Consider the following 23,830-nt stretch of genomic DNA (forward strand, 5'->3'; position numbering starts at 1 on the left):
CTCGGGTTCCTTCAGTTCCAAAGCGGCTTGGGATCTCATTCGTGCTCGTGGTTCGTTAGCTCCTTGGAGGAAGCTTGTTTGGTTCAAGCACCATATTCCTCGTCATTGCTTTACGGCTTGGAGAGTCTTTTCCAACTGCCTTCCAACGCAGTCCTTTCTTCGCCATCGGCATATCTCGGTTCCCCCTAGTTGTGGTCTTTGCTGGGATTCGATTGAGGATTCCAACCATCTTTTCTTTGCATGCCCTTTCTCCTCTTCCATTTGGAAAGGCATCCTTGCAAAATGTTGGCCAAGCAATCGTAGGATTCTTCCTTTTGACAGAGAATGGATATGGATTGATATGACTTTTGGTGGCTCTACCTTGTGCAACGTGATTGGAAAGCTGGCTTTTTGTGCGGTCATCAATCACATTTGGATGGAACGTAATATTTAGAAATAGACCACCAAATCTCGATCTCATTAGCAGATTTGGGATTCCATTTCTTTTGAAATTAAAGCCAAACTTAGTTCAGCTGTTCCCTCTATTTGTGTTGACTCCCCAAGGAATAGGCTCATTGTTGTATCCTGGGGTCTAGCTTCTATTTTTCTTCGAGCCTCAGACTCTCCTGTTTGAGTCTTTGGCTGTTTGTTATTCTCTTCTTCTCCCTCCTATTTGAGGGTAGTTGTACTGTTTTCTTTCTTTCCTCTTTGGTAATGAATTATTTTATTCACCCAAAAAAAAAAACTCTAAATAGTAGTTAGTTAGAGTAAGGGTAGCAGTAATTTTCCCTTTAAAACTTCTTTATAAATAGAAGCTTGGCTGATTCTAATGAATCATTCAAGCATTACTACCTAAAGGATTGTTCTTCTTTCTTCTAACTTGGTATCAGAGCATCTTTGATCTAGGGATTAGAACAATCCTATTTGCTATCGTTTCTCTCTCCTTCGATCCCCTTCCTCATCCCTCCTTCTCCTTCTTCTCTTCTTTCTCTTCTTGGTTCGAAACCTGCACAAGGAGCAGCATCCATGAGGTGATCATTCGATTGTATGCTGCTCTCTATTCACCTCAAATATCTCATGTTTTAGAAGACTCATAGATTTGTAGTTGCTGTCCACCAAGTCTACAATGTTTGGTTCTTTCCCCTTTTTTGAAGGTTGATCGATTTCCACTCAAAGGATCAAGCTTTTCATCTTTGGAAGGCCATACCCGCAGCAATAGGTCAACTCGTATCATCCTTCCTACACCAGAAAGAAACCTGTTGTAGAAATCGATCTCAACTTGTGGTATTTAAGGTTTTTCAGAACCCTATCTCCCAAATCTATTCAGGTTCTCTTTATCTGCTGCTGCTGAGTTTTTGGGAGGAGTTCTTCACTTATTTATCTGGGCCTCCTTCACGTATTTCTACAGATTTCAGCATCTGACATCTCAACTATCGAGTGCTCAACAGGTGTTTGATGAATTGCCTATTATAGTTCTCCTTCTTAGATTGGTGTGAAATTTTGAGGATTTTTCCATCATCATCGAAGAGTACTCAATCAAGTTTTCAGCCTATTTCATTGGAGATTTCTTGGGGTTATTGCTGTTGCCATTTTAAGCAATCAATTTCTTGTGTTGCTGCCTTTTTTGGAGCATTTCTTTGGATCATCATGACTGGTTCTGGTTCTGACCTTACCTCTGCTACCTCTGGGTCTGATGGATAACCTCGGAGTGTGATTATCTTCCTCATGCAGCTGAGATTAAGCTCGACGGTACCAACTACTTGATGTGGTCCAGATCTACCTACGTGACTTTTGCAGGTCGAGATCTCATTGGACACATTATTGGCACCACTGTTCAACCAACTAAGGAAGGTCCTACCAAGAAAAGATGGATTGCAAATGATTCCATGGTGATGTCCTTCTTACCCAACTCTATGCAATCTGACATCTCTAGTGGGTACTTGTTACTTGATATTGTAGCCCAGATTTAGGCTGGTGCAAAGGAGATATAGGGTCAAGTTGGGAATGATGCCCAGGTGTATGAACTCCGTAAGAAGGTTCATGACACCACCCAGAAGGAACTATCTGTCTCTCAATACTGGGCAGCCCTCCGAAGCTTATGGCAGAAACTTGATCAGTATTCCGACTACCAGCCTACCATGTGGAGAAGATTCGAGTGTATGATTTCCTTGCTGGTTTGAATGTCAAGTATGATCAGATTCAGATTCAAATTTTGAGCAGGGTCCCTTTTCCTTCCTTGGAGTAGTCCTATGCATTGGTTCTTACAGAGGAGAGTCGCCGAGCTGCTATGTTGCACATTCCTACTATTGACCGATCGGCCCTCCTAGTTGAGGCCAGCCCTTGCCCTACTCCCACTGCCGATAGTTCCACTCATTTGGGTGCTTCTTCAAAAGAGGCTGTTCCATGTGAGCATTGCAACAAACCATTCCATACGAAGGCTACTTATTGGAAGCTCCATGGGAAGCCTGCTGACTTCGAAGCCAAACGTGCAGCCAAGGGTAAACCCAAGACCAAGGCCTTCCGTCGCATGTTGAAGGCCTCATCTACTTCTGCTGCATCCTCCACTGCCTTTGCACCAGCCACTTTAGGTTCCCATTTTGCCCAGTCAGGTATTCCTTTCGGTGGTCATTGTGCATCGATTGTTCCACTCCATGGAGTATCGACTCCGGTGCCACTTACCACATGACAGGTTCTTCCAATTTATTTCATAAGTATTTCCTTTCATCTAGTAAAGAAAAAGTTTGAGTAGCAGATGGTACCCTCTCTTCCGTATCTGGGAAGGGTTCCATAAGTTGCTCTCCCTCTTTTACCTTGTCTTCAGTCCTACATATTCCTAACTTTACTACTAATCTTCTTTCTATTAGTAGTTTGACCCGAGATTTGAACTGTAAAGTAACCTTTTATCTTGATCATTGTGTTTTCCAGGATCTAGTGCATGGTAGAACGATTGGATTGGGTAGGGTGCATGGTGGTCTCTACATGCTTGAGGGCGCTTCTACACCAACGGCCTTGCCTTTTCAGCTTCATTCAGTTCATCCTCAGCTTCACTCTGCATTTTCTACTACTTTGTATCAATGGCCCTGTCGTTTAGGTCATCCCCCCTTAGGGATTTTATCTCTTTTGTTCCTAAACTAGTTCAGAATGTAATTGAATTTAGTTTTTTTGTGAGGCCTATGTTATGGCCAAACAAACTCATTCTACTTATTCTCCTATTAATCAAAGAAACAGTGCTGTTTTTAACTTGGTTCATTTGATGTGTGGGGTCCCTCTCTTCGCACTTCCATTTCTGGTCATCGTTGGTTTGTTACTTTTATAGATTGCCATTCTCGTCTTACTTGGGTTTATATGATGCAACATAAGAGTGAAGTATTTCGTTGTTTTCAGCTATTTCATAAAATGGTTAGACCCAATACTAAGCTACCATTAAAATTCTTAGGAGTGATAATGGTACTGAGTACACAGAGGGCCAGTTCCAACAATACCTAGCTGATCATGGCATTGTTCACCAAACCAGTTGTGTTGACACCCCTACCCAAAACGGGGTGGCCGAAAGAAAGAACCGCCTCCTCTTAGAAGTAGCCTGTGTTCTCATGTTTGCTCGTCATGTCCCTTCCCAATATTGGATTAATGTTGTTCTTACTGTTGCTTATCTCATCAACCGCATGCCTACTCGTTTCTTGGGTACTCGATCTCCTATTGAGATACTGGAGGGGTCTTCCTCTTTTATTGTCCCCCCTGCACTTTTGGCTGTCTGTTATGTCCGTGACACTCATTCTCTTAGCAAGTTTGAACCACGTGGGCTGCGGTGTATTTTCCTTAGGTATTTTTTCGATACAGAAGGGCTATAGGTGTTACTTTCCTCCTACTCGCCGTACTATGGTAAGTATGGATGTTATCTTTCATGAGTCAGTTTCTTACTATTCCCCGCCTCCTCTTCAGGGGGTGAGTACTAGTCAAGATGTGGCCGTCCAGGATCATTTTCTTCCTTTTCTTGCTATCGATGTTGTGGACACTAAGATTCCAACACAGGGGGAGCCTATTTCTCAGGTTAGAAAGAAGTTGATAGATGATCCCAACCTCAAAACCTTTTGTCGAAAGCGGTCAAAGAACAAGCAAGTTGAAATCACTACCACAACAACACTTGAACCTGTTCAATTGGAGCCCCCTAAGCAAGAACCAGGCGCTACTGGTAATCCCTCTTCTCCTTAACCTTCTCTTGATCTTGATTTACCTATTTCCCATCGTAAAGGCACTAGGTCTTGCACTCAGCACCCCATATCTCATGTTGTTTCTTATGATGCATTATCTACTTCCTACCGTACATTTATTTCTTCTCTTTCCTTTGTTGGCATTCCACACAATTGGCAGGAGGCTCTTGCAGATTCGAAGTGGAAAGCAGCCGTGGTAGAAGAAATGAATGCCCTAAAGAAAAACTACAAATGGGACATTGTAGCTCTTCCTCCAGGAAAGAAACCAGTTGGGTGCAAGTGATGGTTGTGGTCAAGCAGAAAGTTGATGGCAGTGTGGACAAATATAAGGCAAGACTTGTGGCTAAAGGGTTCACTCAATCCTATGGGATTGATTACCAGGATACCTTTGCCCCAGTTGCTAAGCTGAATACAGTTAGAGTTTTATTGTTATGTGCTGTGAATCTAGGGTGGGATCTACAACAACTTGATGTGAAAAATGCTTTCCTTTATGGAGAGCTTGATGAGGAAGTGTACATGGAAGTTCCTCCTAGTTTTTCATCTGACACTACCAGTGACCAAGTTTGCAAGTTGAAGCGTGCCCTATATGGCCTCAAACAGTCTCCTAGAGCTTGGTTTGGCAGATTTCATAAGGCCATGACTTCTGTGGGGTTCAAATAGAGCAATGCTGATCATACCTTGTTCATCAAGCGTCATGGTGACAGGGTCACAATCCTTATTGTATATGTAGATGATATAGTTTTGACTGGAAATGATAGTGAGGAGATAAATCACCTTAAGGAGTTTCTCAGAAGTGAGCTTGAGATCAAGGATCTTGGAAAGCTCAGGTATTTTCTTGGCATTGAAGTTGCCAGATCATCAAAAGGCATCTATCTTTCCTGGAGGAAATACATCCTAGACCTTTTATCGAAGACAGGACTGTTGGGTTGTCATCCAAGTGATACCCCTCTAGAAGCTAACACCAGACTGAAGGAAGGTGATGGAGAACCAGTTGAAAAAGGTCGTTATCAGAGGTTGGTGGGAAAACTGATTTACTTATCTCTTATACGACCCGCCATTGCTTTTGCTGTGGGCCTGGTAAACCAATTCATGCATGATCCCTATTCCACTCATATGGAGGCTGTTCTTCGCATTCTTCATTACTTGAAGGCAGCTCCAGGAAAGGGAATTCTCTTATCTCCACATGATCACTTGAGGGTTGAAGCCTATATAGATGCAAATTGGGGTGGCTCTTCAGACCATAAGTCTGTTACAGGGTATTGCACTTTTGTTGGAGGTAACCTAGTTACTTGGCGTAGCAAGAAGCAAAATGTGGTGGCTAGATCAAGTGCCGAAGCTGAATTTTGTGCAATTGCCCAAGGCATTTGTGAATTGTTATGGCTTCAAGGCTTACATCAAGACATTGGTGTTCCTACTCCTCTTTTTATGATGCTATATTGTGACAACAAGGCTGCAATTAGCATAGCTCACAACCTTGTTCAGCATGACCGTACTAAACATGTGGAGATTGACAGACATTTTATTAAGGAAAAGCTTGAGAGTGGTCTTGTTTGTGTTCCCTTCATGAAGTTTGAAGATCAACTCACTGATGTATTCACTAAGGGACTGAATGAAAAGTTATTTCAACCTCTTGTATCCAAGTTGGGCATGATTGATATCTATGCTCCAACTTGGAAGGGAGTGTTGAATTGTATGGTGTATACCGTGGGGGTATACATGGGATTTTACTATGTAATATTTCTCTTTTTATCTTTCCTTTTTCCCTATCTAATAACTCTAAATAGTAGAGTTAGTTAGAGTAAGGCTAGCAGTGTAATTTTTCCTTTAAAGCTTCTTTATAAAGTAATTGGAATGTAGCCTAATTACTAATTTTCTAAAGATCTCGAATGCTAAACAAGAGGAGTTCTTGGTCCTAATTGAATTCCATTACTGAGATTAAGGTTTCTAAAAACTAATTTGGGTTGGGTAAAATAGGAATAAGACGTGATCGGTACGCTTTGTCTTTGTACCTAGACTATTTTGCCAATGATCTCATAAGTTTTCCATCACTTTGACATGTATAAAAAAAATATTGTGACATTTCATTTCTTATAGCATTTTTCAATTGAATGTTTCTTAGGTATATATATCTCAATGGTAAATAGAAGCTTGGTTGATTCTAATGAATTATTCAAGCATTAGAACCTAACGGATTGTTCTTCTTTCTTCTAACACCCAACAATACAATATTGTGAGTATGTAGACTGTCTATTGATATGAACTATGACATGCTGGTCAATTCCACTCATGGTCCGATGGAACAGACATGCATTGTCTTCCGTCTGCATGGCATATGAATGCCACACATAGTTTTCGAGGAAAAACAAGAGTAGTTTCTTCTTAAGCGGGTCGAGATATTCAAGATTTTCGAGATTTCATTGAAATTTCGGTCGAGTTTACCAAAACCATGCAGATTTGGGTCTTGTAAGAGAACTCGTCTTGACCAGGTTGAGATTCTCGAGTTTTCCGAGATCTCGGCGAGTTTTAGAACTATGGTCCAGTAGTTGCTAGGGATGCAATTCAGGCTGGGTTTGGCTGTGTTCTGTTAACCATAACCCTCCCAGCATGAGGGGCCAAAGTTCCATATTTAACCAGGACAGTCCAAAGTCAGTTTGAGTCTTGCTGGTTTCTCAATCCTAGTCCAGTATGATCAGCGTTTTAGGTAGTAAATTCATGTATAATTCTTGAACGGCCGAATTAGTCAACAATAGGGATGGCACTGGGGTGGGACAGGCGGAGTTTAGCCAAACCTGGATGTGCCCCATTCAAGACATAGCTCTCTATCCAGGCCCCCTCCATCCAATGGAATGTGTGTAGAACTTGTACATTTTACAAGGCACAACCGAGGCAGGGACCAACAGGTTTTTTAAAACCTGCATCAGCTCCGTGCTTGATAATGGTCATATTAAATCTGCCCCATGAGGGGTGGGTCAGGGAGGGTGTGTCCCATTTAACCCACTCCATTCCCATTCTTAGCCGGAAAAAAAGATTCAGAATTTTCTTGTCAAGTTCAAATTCTGGGGAGAGAATGTAATTATTTTAGACATGATATATAATTTTTTATGTACATGCTTAAAATCGGTTCCCACTTAAGTTAATTTACTTGTTGGGGTTGGGGCTGAAGCTACATTTTATTTCACATATCTACAGTGGAATTTATAAAATTTACTATAGATACAACTTGTATTCCAAAACTTTGCGGGAATGAGTCCCTCCCTCAATCCACCGCTGGTTCTAAGCCAGTTTGAAACACACGAGATTTCATTCTGTCTGGTATCCTGTTTCTCTCTCTAACAATGATGCATGATTCAGTGTTTGGTGATCTTAAGCACTTCGTTGCACTCACTTTTTCAGTTATACCATACTTTAGAGATGTTTATGTTGATTTAAACTTGACTGTTTTGATTGGAAATTCCTTTCACCATACCATTCTTCAACCTGTACCTCTTAGGTTCATATCTAATCAGCATTGTAACCCCTCTTCTCTAGTAGGTTCTTCATTTCGTCCTCTCTGAATATTCACACCTCCTTTATGTAGGGAGTTGTTGCTATCATATGTTGTTAGTGGAAATGACATACAAGTTTTGAGTTCTTTGAGTGTGTTGGCTACATTGTTGCAAACAAAAGGTAATATTACTCAAAGTTAATGAATTTAGTACTGTGCTGTTTGTCTTTCGTATTTTAGAAGTTTCTATTTCTTTTTGTAGAACTTGATGAATCGATGCTGGATGCACTTGGAATTCTTCCACAAAGAAAACAACATAAAAAACTCTTACTGGTAGGTGGTAGTGACTGTTATCCATCTCAGTTTCCCAGTTGTTTGTTTTCATATACAGGGTTTATTGACATCTCATGAATATTAATTGTTCTGTGATTGGAGTTTGCAGGTGTTTTTTTGAATCACTGTAGAATTTAATTTGAACACAGCTGAATCTTGTGAATCTTTTTGTGGTTTTATAACAGCGGACCTTCGCAGTATTTGGCTTTTGTTACTTTGTTAGAAAATGGTCAAGAACACACATATATGCCTCAAAGTAGGTGAATTGTATTACTTCTACAAGTTAAAAGTCCAAGATTCCCTGATTAAACTTACTCAACACGAATTTACTTTGTTGCCACTCATTAATGTTTTTAAAATAAGTAGTATTTTTACCACTCCCGAAATCCATGATTAGTTTCTTCAATGGAACTATAGTCCATTCTCTTCTTCCACTACATCAAATGCTGATCGCCTTTCTGTCAACAGAGATTCAAGACAAACAATGAAGCAAGTGATATCTTGGTTAATCTTTTCTTCAATGTAGTCATTATATATTAGCATCGGTTATTTGGTTTCCTGATTAGATTATCCAGGTGATGTTTTCTCTTAGTACAGCAAGCTAACATTACATAGCTATGAGATCATGTAACTGGAATGCAGAGCATGTTCTTGATGCTGTACTTTGACCACCTACTTGTTCATCATGCAATATCTGCTTTGGTAAAACTGGAAGTTGAGTAATGAGATGACCTTTTACCATTTCAGATTTGACCTGAAAATGTAGATATAGAAACTCCAAGCTGCATTTAGGAGGTTGGGAGCTCTTCTTTCCATCTTCTCTTATTAGTGATGATAGTTATACCAATCCAGGCCTGATAGCTACATTTCAGATGCTGAGTTATCAGATAACCCTCATTCCTTTGGTGTCGGATTGCATTCTTAAACTCAAAGAAGTCATCAGCTTTTTTGTATGATGTCAGAGTCTCACCCCTGGAAGGAGAGGTTCTGGGGTTTGTGAAGGCATTATCACTGCCTTAGGCCATGGGACTCACATTTTCTAGATATAGTGATTTCAAGTACCTAATTGATGTTCTCCGTGCTATTCTATGTCTGAAGAAGTGTCGTAAAATTAGGAGGCTAGCAATGCAGTTTCAGTCAGTTCTTTGAGTGGGATCTGGATCTTGCAATGGATGTGCCCATGATGGAGCTGAGTGGGCTACTTTGCTAGAGGTGGCTTCTATATACACCTTCCCTTTTCCTTCTCTCATTTTTAAATTTTTTTAACTCTTCTGCTGGAGAACCTTTGGATTCTGATTCCTGACAATATTTTACTCTTACACCAAGAGGGGGGGGGGGAGGAAGAAAATAGAGAGAAGGTTTAATAATATCTATTATCTGGGTCATTTGGGCTTTGTACATTCTTTGGAAATTAAAAAAAAAAATTTGCTGATGCAGCAAGCCTTAGATCCCAAATTAGAATTAGCGTATCGAGTGGTGCAACACAGCCCAGATCTAAGGTGCTTTGTGATAATCCAAGTGCTGAAAAGCTTGCTGGTTCTCTGTTTCAACTGCCTGAGATAGGAAGAAGATATAAAAATAAAGAGGATAAGGGATAGAAAAGTTAGGGAAGAAGGGGACTCTATAGGGGGGGAGGGAGAGAGAGGGATCGATCTGATTAGGGGAGGGGATAAATATACCTGCCTTCACTCAGGCAGGTATTTCTCACACAAATTTCTTCTAGGGATAATTTCTTAGATCCACTAGATAAGAACGGAAATTACAAGATAAGTAGGTTTTAAATTTGTTTTACATTCATTAGTTTTAATTTTGAAAAGATTTACTTGATCTTCATAGTTAGTTATTGGGCATGCCACCTAAGAAGAAAATAAAAGTGAACGTCTGAAAACACCCCTTCACTTCTTGTTTAATAATTATTCGATCTTTCTTCTACGTGTGGTGATAAAAATTGGTGAAGTTTCCTATTAGATCTCATAGAAAAGTTTCCTATTAGGTCTTCTACGTGTTGGGATAAAAAATTGAAAAAGTTCCCTATTGTATCTCAATCTCCACGTGTTGGGAATAAAATTGGAGAAATTTCCTATTAGATCTCAATCTTCTACATGGTAGGTAAAAATTGGAGAAGTTTCCTATTAGTTCTCAGTCTACTATGGATAACAAAATTTGTTTTACATTCAATGTTGGAAATAATGTGTGCCACACAGGGTTGGTAATATTGGTGTCGGATTAATGAATTCGGTATCGGCCGAGATGATCCCAATCTGATACAGATCCATTGATACAGCCAAGGATAACAAGACAATACAAAGTTTTCCTCCACCCATAGAAGACGGTTCACCCACCATCCTACGGTTCACAAACCCCAATAGGATTTTAGTATTTTCCCAAAAGACCCTTGTGATGCCTTCTGCCGCCCTCTCCTGCCCCAAGGTGAATGGGATCCTGTTGAATAATGTAACCAGAATATTCTTTTTTGTGTTTTTATTTTCTGTTTTTTCCCCCTTATACGATTCCTAGTTCTAGTGGGAATTCCTAGTAGGAATAGGATTGGGGGGATTTGTATCTCTTATGTAACTAGATTTTATTATAAATAAAGGGCTGGGGTGATCGATCAGATCATTCAAGCTATTCTCAATTCTGGAATTCTAGTTTTGAACATGGTATCAGAGCTAGGGTTTTGAGCCTTTCTCGATTTTCAAAAAAAAAACCCTTCCCCCCTTCCATCGATTCCCTCTTCTTCTCCCTTCTTCGATCTTTTCTCTCTCTTCTTTCTCTTTCTTTGGTCCCCTAAACCCTTCTAGGGCAGCATCTATGAGGTGATCCAAGAATGGTTCAAGTGCTGCCCTCTATCCCACCTCAATTTTAAAACCCTAAATCAGATCGATAGCTGCTGCCATTGTTCATCTCTGCGATTTGGGACTGCTTCAACTCTTGTGGAAATTGATCTCATAACAGTGGGAGATCGATTGGTTTTCTGTTGGAGCATCATTGCAGGCCTATCGACAGCAACTATCATATCTGCATTCCAATTGGTTGAAGACCTCAAAGCTGCAGCTTACTTCCTCTCTTATCGATCTCAACTGTCAGGGTTTTTCAAAACCCTGACTCCTTATCGATTTGGCTATTTTAGGCTGCTGTTTGGGAAGTTTTTTTTGAGGGATTATTCCTTGATTCAATTACTGCAATCGACACTGTTTCAACACCACAGTACTGCTGTTTTTTGAAGATAAGAATTCTGCCCAATTCAAGATCGATTTCTGCAGTTTTTTGGAAACTCTGTTTTTTTTGCAATCTGCATTGCTGCCTTATATCTTATGGGTGACTCAGAGGTTACCTCGGCTGCTTCTGGAGGAGATCAGACCAGGAATGATTTCCTGTCCTATGCTGCTGCCATCAAACTTGATGGTACCAATTATCTGATTTGGGCTAGATCGTTATCCCTGACTGTTGCTGGCAGGGGACTCATTGGCCACCTTACTGGTACCACCAAGCAACCCACTGAAGAAGGGGCTGCCCGCACTAAATGGGCTGCCAATGATGCAATGGTGATGTCTTTTGTTCTGAATTCCATGACCACTGACCTCTCTAGTCAGTACCTTCTCCTTGACACTGCCACTCAGATATGGACTGCTGTCAAGGATACTTATGGCCGTTTAGGGAATGGTGCTCAGGTTTATGAGATCAGGAAGACTCTTCAAAACACTACTCAGAAGGAGATGACAGTCACTAAGTACTATGCTGCCCTCAAGTGCCTATGGCAGCAACTGGATCACTATGCTCGATTCCAGCCTACCACTGTTGCAGATATTATTGCCTACCATACCTTTGTGGATCAGTTTCGGGTATATGATTTTCTTGCTGGACTTAATGATGATTATGACCCTATTCGGGTACAGGTTCTTGGTCGAGTTCCATTCCCCACTTTGGAGGAAACCTTTTCATATGTACACAGTGAAGAGACAAGGAGGGCTGCTATGATGATTACTCCTAAGGTCGCTAGATCAGCTTTACAGACTACTACTGACACTTCTGCTGATAATGTTGTTGCTACCAAGGATTTAAGTCTCGGTATCGGGTATCGTATCGGTTAGGCGGTTTTAAGAGACGTATCGTATCGTATCGTATCGTATCGGAGATACGTATCGATCGGTGCAGAAATGCATGAAAATGATCAAAATACACATGAAAATACACTTTTGGACACAAAAAACAATATAAACAAGCAATTTGTGTCATATATCATGCATATATACTAAGAATTGTGAATAATCAATAACCAGACAAGTGCAGCACTTTGAAATTGTTATAAAAGATTAAATGATGAAATTCTTTATATATAGAGTCACTCTATTGCCATGAAGAATGTCGGGGTGGATCAAAGTCATGTCCGTAAGGGTCTTTAACAATAGGAGCGACTAGGATGATGTTGTGTCTTGTCCGAACATAAGCACAATCATCGAGCCGTCAAAATATCGATGGTAGTGACTCTCCCACTCATAGTAGAATCGTGTGTCTGCTCGGAGTGGCTAATGTCACTGACAAAGACTAGGTTGTGCTTGTGCTTGATTCTCTCCGTATCCATAACTTCCATACCCTACGAAGCCCCATGTCCATAGCCGAAGAAGAACCGATGCATAATGCCCATGGCCGATGAAGCACCAAGATAATCGAACAAATGCTAAGTGACTCCATGCCACTCATAAGCACATCACTATCATATGGATTGTGGGAGCGCTTGGCAGACTTGCCCTTATGCGGCTTCCGCGAGTAAGTCTTATGGCCAGCAGGCTCAGCACCATGATCCATATCTTGGGTAGTATGTGTGTATCCTGCCTCACATGTGAACTGAACCCCAGCACGATGTTGTGAAGCCTCATGGCCACCACCACTACCTCCAGCACCACCACTACCTCCAGCACCATGGCCACCACCACCACCACCACCACCACTACCATCATCATCATTGTCATCATCATCATCATCATCATCATCATCATCATCATCAGCAGCAGCAGCAACAGAACCACCACCACCATCACCATCACCATCACCATCACCATCACCATCGTCGTCTTCATCCTCATCATCAACATGTTGTTGAGTTCCTCCATACGGATGACCGACCTCGCCCTCCCGACTAAACCTTCTTGAGCTACTTTCATTTTCTTCAACATTAGGACAAGGATCTTGTGATGGTGGTGTGTTGCATCCTCATCCATCTGTTGAATGATGCTCTCTATCACTGGATCAGGTTTGGTTGTCTGGCGATCCTTACTTAATTGATCCATCACCAATACCTTATCGGTATCTTCTATCCATGCTCTAACTAGATCTTCATCGTCAAGTAGGTGGTTGATGTCGATTGGGTTGACATCTACATCATCTCCTTCTCTTTCCAACTCTAAATATTTAAGCTTCAGCTTCATGTTGTAATGGACATACACTAGCTTCTCCAACTTTGAATAACTGAGACGATTCCGGGGTTTGGTGTGTATCAACCCGAATGTACTCCAGTTACGTTCGCAGCCACTAGAGGATGCCGTCAGGGATAATACTCGAATTGCAATTCGGGTTAAGTGTGGAGCACTAGTACCCCCATAATTGAGCCACCAATCAGCTGCACAATAATAAATGAAATATTAAAAGACAAAACCTTAAAACAAATTTTAAATGATATAATAAATTAGGTAAACCTAACTTACCTGGATGTTGTGTGCTCCTAGCATGGATAGCCATTCTATCAGCAAAACCACGAGTGGCCTCCCAAAAATACTTAGCCTAGAGAGGTATTAAAAAAATATATATATTAGTTCCACTTCCACCAATCACTCTATTCTTGGTTTCAATCATTTATACAACTAATTTAGTTCTAACCTCATCCATGGCAAGTGTGGCCTTCGCTACATCTGGCTCCATTCTGTTCACAACATTCCTTAGGGCACGCAATAGATCCGGTCTACACCCTATATCATTGGAGTATTGGATATCCGGACTCAAATAATATGCTGCACATGGTTTGTAATGGATGGTTAGAAACCTAGAAATTCTAATAATAAATAAATAAATAGTAACTTACTAACTACTAAGTGTTTAAAATGAAACCAAAGTCATATACTTATAAGATTACCTGCCCAATGAACATCTTGAACCAACATATTTTCCCATCGATCGGATATAATCTTCAAATACTTCTTGTTTGATGTTGGATTATTCTCATGTATTTTTCTCTTCACACATCCCATGGCATCTACCATCTTACCCATGGTCCGCTCTTTATCCCCATCAACCTCTCAAGCGCATAAAAGAGTGGCATCATAACATTATAAAGTCGGCCCATTGCAGCCCAAAAATTTGAGGAGGTAACAAGATCTTGAACAAATCTCCCAATTTCAGACCTTGCATAATTGCTAGTCAACCACTCAGTAGAGGTGAACATCTGTAGCAGCCCATGCTTTCGGGAAATGAGGCTATCAATTGCAATGTAATTTGTTGCAAATCTTGTTGTTGCAGGCCTCACTAAATCCCCTTGTGTATAACTCCTCATCAATGCCAAAACCCAACTATGGTTGTAAATAAAGTTGGTGATTTTCCTTGCATTACCAACCAACTTTTGGACCTTGGGCAATTCTCCTATGTCCTTAAACATCAAATCTATGCAATGAGCTGCACATGGTGTCCAAAATAAATGTTGCCTCTTTAACATAAGCAATCGACCAGCTTTCTTGAAATTTGCTGCATTGTCGGTTACTACTTGGACAACATTTTCTTCTCCTATGTCCTCCACAACTTCATCCATTAACTTGTACAAGTAGTTGGCATCTTTGATTTCACTAGATGCATTGACCGACTTGTGGAAGATCGTCCTTCCATCACAGTAGATAAGAAAATTGATGATGGATAATCTTGTTGGTCCACTCCATCCATCACACATGATGGTCACTCCATATAGTGGCCACTTCTCCTTGAACCTCTCTACATACTCATGCACCTCTTGGACAATATCATCCAAGTAAGGCCCAGCAATCTCATGAGGTGTGGGTGGCTTAACATTTTTCCCACACCGCTGAATCTCCTTTACCATGGCCTTGAAGTGGGGATCTTTGGCCTTAGTGGTGGAATCATAGAAGCGTGGAACCATCCGGAGATTGCTCGCCTATCCTTTTACTAAGTGTTTTGGGTTGAAAGCTTTCTTCAATCCTCTGTTGGCTAGCATCCCTTGCTCTATAGACATTAGGATCCATGTCTCTGATATCTGGGCTCTTCTTTCTCTTACCCTTACCACTCTTTGTAAACCGGTCAAACATCCCCTTCACACTGGTTGCTCTACTAAGGCCAACAGGCTGCTTACCCTTACTTAGAGATGGACGACAAGAGGAGCCAACACCAATATCTACAGGGCCCTGGCTGGGTCGAGTTGATTAACTTCTAATCAATTGCTCAGCTCTCCATTGTTGCTCTTTTGCTTCATGTCTTGATTGTTTCATCGCCAATGCCAACTCTGGGTCCTCCTCTGCTTCCATATCCGATCCTTCATAATCTTCAAAATCTTCCATCAAATTTTTCACCAATGCATCAACATCATCATGTGCTTGCTTGGATTTTTTTTGGAATCTCTAAGGTGTTTTTGCATTGCCCTGCTTAACTCTACAGGGCACTGTGTACACTTGGAAACATTTCCATATCCTCCTGCCATGTGCTCTTTTTGCCGAGTTACCCCACCTCCAAGATGTTGGGTGTCACAGAAGTTGCACTGTGTATGCAATCTATTATTGTTTATTTTGGTACAATAAGACCACCCAATGTCTTTTTGTCGCGGCATCGTCCTAAATACCAAACAAAAGTAGATAACTATATAAGATATATATTAAACAATTTCAAATCTACACATCAATAATTTATTATTTATACAACTATACAAGTATAGACACACATTATGATGCATGTCATGCATTGCATCATCTTCTTTTATTTACTACCTAGCAAAGTTGCCATAAACAATATTTAAATATTTTTATATTTTCTACAACTAGTTACACATTATTTAATTTTTTAAATAATTAAAAAAAATGACATAATGTACTACATATATGAATCTAAGTCTTTGATTCTATTTCAGCCAATTATACATTTTATCAAACTATAATGAAAGAGTATAGATGGAAAAATCAGATTTTTTACATTTTTTTAAGTATTTTATAAATTCAGAAAATACCCCAAAAAAAAAAAAAAAATACAGATTTTAGGGTAAATGTATAATCTTCTTGGGATGTCATACATCTATACATAATGTACTCCATATCTTATAAACATTACCATTTGTTTTAAAGTTAAGAAGAAAAAAAAAAAAAAATCATTTTAAAGAAGGAATTTTCGGTTTTGGGTAAAAATGGTCAAAGAAACATGGATTTGAAACCAAATCTTTGTAAATGCATACAAAGAATGCAATTTCTATGTTTGTTTAACATATTCTCTTTGATTCATACCAAAAAACATACCAATAATCAAAGATTAAAGCAAAAGATTCAAGTTTTTTTCAAAAAACTTACCTAACCCTTCAAGAACAGCTTTTGAATTCGAATGTAGGCTGTTAGATCCACCAAATGATGTGATTTCAGCTCCTCTAAGTTCGTTTTTGGCAAAGAATTGAAAGCCCTCAAGAAATCTTACCCAAAAATCAAGTTTAAATGTGTTTTTGGAAGGGTTTCTCAAAGTGGGAAGACCTTTTTTACTGGACTGCTAGAAATCGAGTTTTGGGTGAAAATGATGAAATGGCCATGTGTTTTTTAAGTTAACGATACATACTGAGACGTATCGAGTCGTCTCGATATGTATCGGTATGTATCGGTCGATACATATCGATACATATCGAGACGTATGGATACGTCTCGATACATATCGTTTTTTAAATATAAAAAATAATTTTTTTTAAAAACTCTCGGCTGTATCGATACGTATCGTATCGTATCGGTACGTCTCGGTCCATACGTCTCGATACAGTCGAGACATTTACATTTTTAAAAAAAAAAGATACGTCTCGGCCTGTATCGTATCGACCACGACCGATACCGAGACGTATCTGCCGAGACGGTACGATACGCACCGAGACTTAAATCCTTGGTTGCTACTGCTACTACTAAAGAGCCTGTGAAGTGTGATCATTGCCACAAACCATATCACACTAAGGCTCAGTGTTGGAAACTTCATGGGAAGCCTGCTGATTTTGAGAGCAAATGTGGTCGTGCTAAATCTAAAAACAAGGCCAATCACACTGAAAGTGTAACTTCAGCTCCCACTATTGACATCGGTTTCTCTCAGGACGAACTTCAAGCTCTCCGCCGTCTATTGAACACATCTGCTGCCCCCACTACATCTGCTGCCAATTCAGGTTCCTGTTTTGCTCGTACAGGTATTACCTTTGGTGGTCATTGTGCATCAGTAGTTTCCACTCCTTGGATTATAGATTCTGGAGCTACTGATCACATGATAGGTTCCTCCAACCTTTTTAACACATTTTCCAGCTTCTGGTAAGGACAAAGTGAAAATTGCTGATGGATCCCTCTCCTCCATATCAGGGAAAGGATCCATTGGCTGTTCCCCTTCTCTGACTTTATCTTCGGTGCTACATATTCCCAAGTTCACCACTAATCTTCTCTCCATTAGCAGTATCACCAAATCCTTAAACTGTAAAGTGACTTTCTTTCCTACTCATTGTGTTTTTCAGGAACTGGACTCGGGGAAGACGATTGGATCGGGTAAAGTGCATGGCGGATTGTACCTGCTTGATGGAGACCCTGCATCAACACAGGCTTTAACTTATCGGCTTTGTTCCCCAGTATCTTTCTCTTCTGAATTACACATATGGTACTCTAGACTAGGACATCCACCTTTAGGTACTTTATCTACTTCATTTCCAGCATTAGGTAATTCTTGTCATAAAGAAGACTTCTTTTGTGAGCCTTGTGTCTTGGCCAAACAGACACGTTCAACTTATCCCATTTCCAATAAAAGATCAGCTTCTTTATTTCATATTGTTCATTCTGATGTGTGGGGTCCTAGTAGGAAAATTTCACTTTCGCGGCATCGGTGGTATGTTACTTTTATTGACTGCTATTCTAGGTTTACTTGGGTCTATCTTATGCACAATAAGAGTGAGGTTTCCTCATGTTTTCAACACTTTCACCAGATGGTTAAAACTCAATTTCAGACCACTATTCAAATTTTACGGAGTGATAATGGGCGCGAGTAGATGGAAGGTCAGTTCCAAAAATACCTGGTTGCCCATGGGATCCTCCATCAAACCAGCTGTGTTGATACTCCAGCCCAAAATGGTGTGGCTGAGAGGAAGAACTGCCACCTCTTGGAGGTCGCTAGTGCACTCTTGTTTGCCCGGAACGTCCCTTCCGTTTATTGGGGGGATGCTGTCTTCACTGCAGCCTATTTGATTAATAGGCTACCCAGTAGGGTCCTTAACTCTAGACCCCCTGTTGGGCTATTACTTGGCTCTTCCTCATTTGTTGTTCCACCCAAAGTGTTTGGTTGCGTCTGCTATGCCAGGGATACCAGGTCCCCGGGCAAACTTGATCTACGTAGTCTTAGGTGCATTTTCTTGGGATACTCAGCTACACAGAAGGGGTATAAGTGCTATCATCCCCCATCCCGCCGGACTTTTGTCAGCATGGATGTCGTGTTTCATGAGAGTGTCTCCTACTATGTGTCCCCACATCTTCAGGGGGAGAGTGTAAGTGAAGATGTGTTGACTGTAGACTCTCCACCTCCACTCCAGCCTGTTTATCTTGAGTCTGTTCAACCCACTTCTAGTCCTCCCCTTGAGTCAAGGGGAGAGGTTGTTTAGCCTACTTCTAGTCCTCCCCCCGAGTCTGGGGGAGAGGTTCCTATACAGGGGGAGCAGCCCACTCCAGCCTAAACTCTTGTCCAGAGGACTATTAGTGAATTTCAGAAGAGGATTGATGCTAGCAATATGAAGAGCTATGGAAGGAAACATAAGCAGGTTCAATCAACCGTTGCTCCAGTACCCATCCAATTGCCAAATCTGGATCCAGGACCTGCCTCTCCACCCGGTAATATTTCTTCTCCTGAGTTACCTATTGCCCTTCGCAAAGGTGTCAGGACTTGCACTCAGCATCTTATATCTCATTTTGTTTCTTATGACTCCCTTTCCCCATCATTTCGTGCTTTTATTTCTTCCCTTTCTTCTGTTCGTGTTCCTAATACTTGACAGGAAGCTCTATCAGATGGAAAGTGGAAGGCAGCCATGATGGAAAAAATGGAGGCTTTGAAGAAAAATAACACATGGGAGCTTGTGGTTCTTCCACCTTGGAAGAAAACCGTTGGATGTAAATGGGTGTTTGTGGAGAAACAGAAGGTGGATGGCACCGTGGATAGATATAAGGCATGACTCGTGGCCAAGGGTTTTACTCAGACATACGGCATTGACTACCAGGACCTGTGCACCTGTTGCAAAGCTGAATACAGTTCGGGTATTGTTGTCATGTGCAGTCAACCTTGGTTGGGATTTGCAACAGCTAGATGTTAAAAATGCCTTCCTAAATGGGGCACTGGAAGAGGAGGTATACATGGACATTCCACCAAGGTTTTCTTGTGACAAAAATAAAGGAAAAGTGTGTAGACTGAAGCGTGCATTGTATGGGCTGAAACAGTCACCCCGGGCTTGGTTTGGTCGATTCCACAAGGCCATGATTTCTGTGGGCTATAAGCAGAGTAATGCTGATCACACACTCTTTATCAAGAGGGTTGGTGAAAAACTCACTGTTCTTATAGTCTACGTTGATGATATAGTGGTTACTGGCAATGATAGTGATGAGATCAGACAGTTGAAGACCTTCCTTGGCCAGGAATTTGAGGTTAAAGATCTAAGTAAATTACGATACTTTCTTGGGATTGAAGTGGCCAGATCTTCAAAAGGCATATTTCTCTCCCAAAGAAAGTATGTCCTAGACTTGTTGGCCGAAACAGGTTTGCTTGGCTGCCACCCTGCGGATACTCCTATGGATCCTACTGTTCGGCTCAAGGAAAATGATGGTGAGCCTGTTGATAAAGGCCGGTACCAAAGACTTGTAGGGAAGTTGATTTACCTTTCACACACTCGTCCAGACATTGCTGTTGCTGTGAGTGCTGTGAGTCAATTTATGCATGATCCCTACATTTCTCATATGGAGGCTGTTCTTCGTATTCTACGCTATTTGAAGTCGGCTCCTGGAAAAGGCATTCTTTTGTCTTCACATGGTCACCTACGGATAGAAGGATACACTGATGCTGATTGGGCTGGTTCTGCAGATCGGAAGTCTATTTCGGGATATTGTTCCTTTGTGGTGGAAATCTTGTCTCCTGGCGTAGCAAGAAACAAAATGTAGTAGCTCGTTCTAGTGCCGAAGCTGAATTTCGAGCTATGGCACAGGGAATTTGTGAGTTACTTTGGCTTAAAGGACTGCTACAAGATCTGGGTATTCCTATTCGCCTTCCTATGATGTTGTACTGTGATAACAAGGCTGCAATCAGTATAGCGCACAACCCAGTACAGCATGATCGTACCAAGCATGTTGAGGTGGATAGGCATTTTATCAAGGAGAAATTAGAAGGTGGGCAGATTTGTATTCCCTTTGTGACTTCTTCGGATCAACTTGCTGATGTCTTCACCAAGGGACTGCCTGGAAAGTTGTTTCATCCTAATCTAGTCAAGTTGGGCATGATCGACATCTTTGCTCCAACTTGAGGGGGAGTGTTGAATAATGTAACCAGAATATTCTTTTTTGTGTTTTTATTTTCTGTTTTTTCCCCCTTATACGATTCCTATTGGGGATTCCTAGTTCTAGTGGGAATTCCTAGTAGGAATAGGAATGGGGGGATTTGTATCTCTTATATAACTAGATTTTATTATAAATAAAGGGCTGGGGTGATCGATCAGATCATTCAAGCTATTCTCAATTCTGGAATTCTAGTTCTGAACAGACCCCATTCATCGTGGGTGGAGGAAAACTCCGTCCAAGAAATTTTTTATTAAAAAAAGGGGCAAATGCGTGATTTGTGAAACACGATATTAATGTGAGACTCCAACTCAGCAGTTATAAACCAGAAGCGAGGATCTGCGAAAAAAAAAAAAGAAGTGAAGTTAGGTGTTTTCGGAAGTTCACTTTTATTTTCTTCTTAGGTGGCATGCCCAATAACTAACTATGGGGATTAAGTAAATCTTTTCAAAATTAATACTAGTGAATGTAAAACAAATTTAAAACCTGCATAACATGTAATTTCCGTTCTTATCCACTAGATCTAAGAAATTATCCCTTTTTTATTTTAATTACTAATTGTTGGGGGTAGGGGTGGGTTTGCAAGTATTTTAAGACTAAAAAGAAGAAAGAAACTTAGACTAGGACTCCTCACTTTCTAAATCAGACCCAAAAATAGAAACTACTAGAACTAAGAGGCTAAATCTAATTGGATTCTTTACGTTCTACTCAAGACACTTCAAAAGATCTAGAAACTAAGCTATGGAAGCTAACAAAGAGAGCCCACAAGATCCCCACTATACTGATAACACTAACTATTTTAAAATAAAATGTCTCCTTAACTAATGGCCCCCTCCATAAAATATTGACACTAATTAAAGACTACTGATAATTTAAATACTATCTTACGGACAAGGTTTTAGGTCTCGATTTCGCCCCTGGTTTCGCTAGGCCACGAAACCGATATATACCGAGATCTCGGTGAGATGATTAATTTTTTCGCGTCTCAACTCAGTGGTGGGTTTCGGTAGCCATATGGCCAAGATAGGTCTTGAAACTTGGCATCCACCCTATTTTAGGCATTCAAACCCAAAATGGTACTTTGACTTTGGACCTAGGTTGGTCCTCTACGGTGTAAGTGAGGTCTACCCTAGGCTATTCGACACAATATTTAGAACTCATATAATTAAAGTAGAGGTGTAAAACAACTTAAATAAGCATTAGGAATTAAAATACATCAAACCATAAACCATTTAAGCATTAGGTATCATATTCATAATTCATACATGGTGATGGTTCGGTGGTTTGTTAATAATTGTTAGAAACTTGGAAAGAGATAGATTAAACAAATACAAGTGTAAGTGTGTAACAAGTCCTACCATTTGAGAGAAGCTAGTACTGAAACAAGTGTCGGGCCGGATCATTATAATGACCACGTTGTTGTCAAATCAAGCTCTACTCTGATTGAATCACAAAGGCTGGCCATGACATAGTGTGCTGGAAGTAACGCTCGAAGTCGTCTATAACTGCCCTATAAACTGAATCATCAGCATACTGGAGGTACCCTAACCTAGGTTATATATCTTTGAAACGTAAGGAACTCGATTGAGGCCACCGCTAGTAGATGGTGCCCGTGGAACCCGAACCGGCATCGACATGTATGGCTGGGGGGCAGGACCCCAAAGATGCTTTCCACAAAACCTGACTCAGTGTGTGACTGACCCTCATACGCATAGGCAGAGAGGGTAATGATGATGAAGAGCCGGCCTGCCCAAAGGCCTCAAACTGACCATACCCAGTATAGTGACTATAGTCGGAACCAGTACTCCCTATGCCATATATAGATGATGATGTACACCACTGCTCCCCATGATGAATACCACTCTCCATACTTATGCCTTCAATACTTGTCAATCAAGCTCTTGATCGTGCCATCCATGCTATCTTGCTGCTCCCCAGTTAATGGTGCAAATCGATGATGTCAACCTCTCCTATAAGCAAGTGCATCATGGTCCTCATCTTGTTTGGTATGAGTGTAGTGAGTCTCTCTCGTGAAGCGCACTAGCTCAGACTCAGTCTCACGCTTTGGCTCCTAATAATGATCCCTCTCATGAATACCCCATCACCCCCATCATCCCATCATCCCCATCACCATCACCATGATCACCATCACCACAATCAGCATCACCATTGCTAGTACCCAAACCGGACAACTTAAGGTTCTCCTCATCAACCCCACAAGCCTGAGACTCAAAAGGTCGGGGTGTCTGTGAATGCACACAGCCCTCGTGAGATGATATATACTCGTCCACGTCAGTATCCATCTGAGCAGCTATCTCCAGGTCGGGCCTACCCCCAGCTTGCCTCCATCCGTCACCCATTGGTATAGGGGATCCTTCTCATCATCTGAGTCAATCTGGAAAACATTGGCAAGCTTGATTGGTACGTTATCACCCTCTATGACTTGGCATATGTGTTGCATTTTCAATCTCATGTTGTAATGCACAAACTCCAATTGCTCCAATTGTTTGTGACCCAGTCGGTTCCGCCTCTTCCTGTGGATGAGTGAGAATGTACTCCAGTTGCGCTCGCCTCCAGAGGCGGAACAAGTTTGAGATTACACCTTGATTGCTACCATTCTTAACTGAGGTGCATCTTTCACATAATGGACTCACCATTCACCTACATTAGAAGTATAGAATATTAGGATTATTTATAGGTACATGATTTAAATGGAGACAAGATGACATCATAACAAATAATGCAGTGGACCTACCCAAGGTTCTAAAACTCAGGTTTCGACCATCCAGAAACCGAGATACAGACGAAACTGGTTGAAACCTTTGTGTTTTTTTCCCAGCCAACTTGAGTTAGTGGTTTGGAGGCCCAGAAATGTTTTTTTTTTCTGATTTTTTGTATACAACCTATTTTTGACATTTTAAATACAATGCATGAACTATTTTCACAAAAAAAACACTCAAAATGGTAGTTGTGGTTTTTTACCCAAGTTTACTAGTGTACGTTGAAGGATCGGGTACAAGAACATAGTATAAATAATTAGTTTA

General features: G+C 40.9%; 1 protein-coding gene across 2 annotated transcripts in view; it reads left to right on the plus strand.

Moving 5' to 3' along the window:
- The window catches only part of LOC122661993 (protein TRANSPARENT TESTA 9), a 103,523-nt gene that overhangs the window by 30,126 nt on the left and 49,567 nt on the right, over positions 1-23,830 (plus strand). For both annotated transcript variants that reach the window (XM_043857526.1, XM_043857527.1), the window contains exons 11-12: positions 7,765-7,853; positions 7,934-8,004. In XM_043857526.1, the coding sequence (XP_043713461.1) occupies positions 7,765-7,853; positions 7,934-8,004 (160 nt within the window). The remainder of the gene's footprint in view (positions 1-7,764; positions 7,854-7,933; positions 8,005-23,830) is intronic.

This window comes from Telopea speciosissima, chromosome 5 (genome assembly GCF_018873765.1).
Source record: "Telopea speciosissima isolate NSW1024214 ecotype Mountain lineage chromosome 5, Tspe_v1, whole genome shotgun sequence".
In the NCBI taxonomy this organism is placed as follows: Eukaryota; Viridiplantae; Streptophyta; class Magnoliopsida; order Proteales; family Proteaceae; genus Telopea; species Telopea speciosissima.